Here is a 1,264-nt window from a genome sequence, read left to right as displayed (position 1 = left end):
CACAGAGTGCTCCAGCTGCCAGTGTCATACACATTTCAATGCACGGGTCCTTATAGTTCTGATTTAATATTAAAAATATGTTTATTATAATGACATGCCAGGCCAATGAGTGATCCAGACACTCAAAATAAGTGTAATAGCTGCTCATTAGTACAATCCCTGCTTATAGCTTAGCTGGCCAATTGTAAGCCAGACTCTTGAGAACACAAAACAATAAACTCCAAAGCACAGGACACATGACTGCACACTAATATAATAATAATGTGAAGCTAACTAGTGATCAACTTTTCCAACTCTAAAAGTAAATTGCAAACAATAGAACATATCTTTAAAGATTATAACCAGAACTTGATAGATTTATAGCCTAACCAAAAAACTAAAACTGTACTTATCTTGTGATTTTCTTTGTTATCATGCATTCCTTCTCAGAGCAGAGTGAGACAGATGGGGAAGACTTTTCAAAACTCATGATGTGCTAATAACTGATGGGACTAAACTATAAATAGTCTCTCAATCATGTGACAGAGTATAGTTTTAAATCACACACATGTACAGCAGTATCTTCCTCCTCGTCTGTTGAGAGGGACCCAAGTGTCTGGCTTCAGTCACTTTCTAGGCATGCTGACATCAGCTACATACCTAACTCAATGACGTATGTCCAAGTCTGTTACTTGACAATGGGCTTTTGTAAGATATGTTATGGGGCAATTAATAAACGAACAACACTTATTGTCATTGATAGTACTGCTGCATACAAAGAATTAAAATTATAGTATAAAGCTGAAACTTTAAGCCAATGCTCCAATGTATAGTTTCATCTTCTCTCTTCTCAACTCTGTGCACAGGGCCCTGTGTATTTCCTGGAAGATGGGAAATCGACTATTTCTTTGAACGATGCTCTGATGTGGGCAAAGGTGAATCCATTCTCACCTTTAGGAACTGGAATACGACTCAATCCATTTTGACTGAAGATTTTTTTTCTCCATAATTAGTAGTTTTTGTAAAAAGAAAATTTGGATTATTTATAACCTTCATTTTGGTTGTTCAAGAATAATAGGTTGGGAGGTGGGTTGGTGGTTGGAAAACTTGAAGAAATTATATTAAATTTTATTAATTTCAAAAATAAAAATATTTCTATAATTCCAAAGGAAAAATATGTATCTCATTGATAAATGATATTATTTATACATTTACAGGGAAGTTTTAATTGAATTATAAAGGACTATATAATCTGCAAAGCAGATAGACTTCAAAAGACATGAAA

General features: G+C 34.1%; 1 protein-coding gene across 1 annotated transcript in view; it reads left to right on the top strand.

The window, feature by feature from the left end:
* The window catches only part of Wdr17 (WD repeat domain 17), a 55,614-nt gene extending 54,555 nt beyond the window's left edge, over window positions 1-1,059 (top strand). The window contains exons 23-24 of the mRNA XM_059245019.1: window positions 175-184; window positions 813-1,059. Of these exons, the coding sequence (XP_059101002.1) occupies window positions 175-184; window positions 813-965 (163 nt within the window). The 3' untranslated portion in view covers window positions 966-1,059. The remainder of the gene's footprint in view (window positions 1-174; window positions 185-812) is intronic.
* The last annotated feature ends 205 nt before the right edge of the window (window positions 1,060-1,264 follow it).

Source organism: Peromyscus eremicus, chromosome 17 (genome assembly GCF_949786415.1).
Source record: "Peromyscus eremicus chromosome 17, PerEre_H2_v1, whole genome shotgun sequence".
Taxonomy (NCBI): Eukaryota; Metazoa; Chordata; class Mammalia; order Rodentia; family Cricetidae; genus Peromyscus; species Peromyscus eremicus.
Note: the sequence above shows the minus strand (reverse complement) of the source record. Positions and strands in the feature narration are given on the sequence as shown.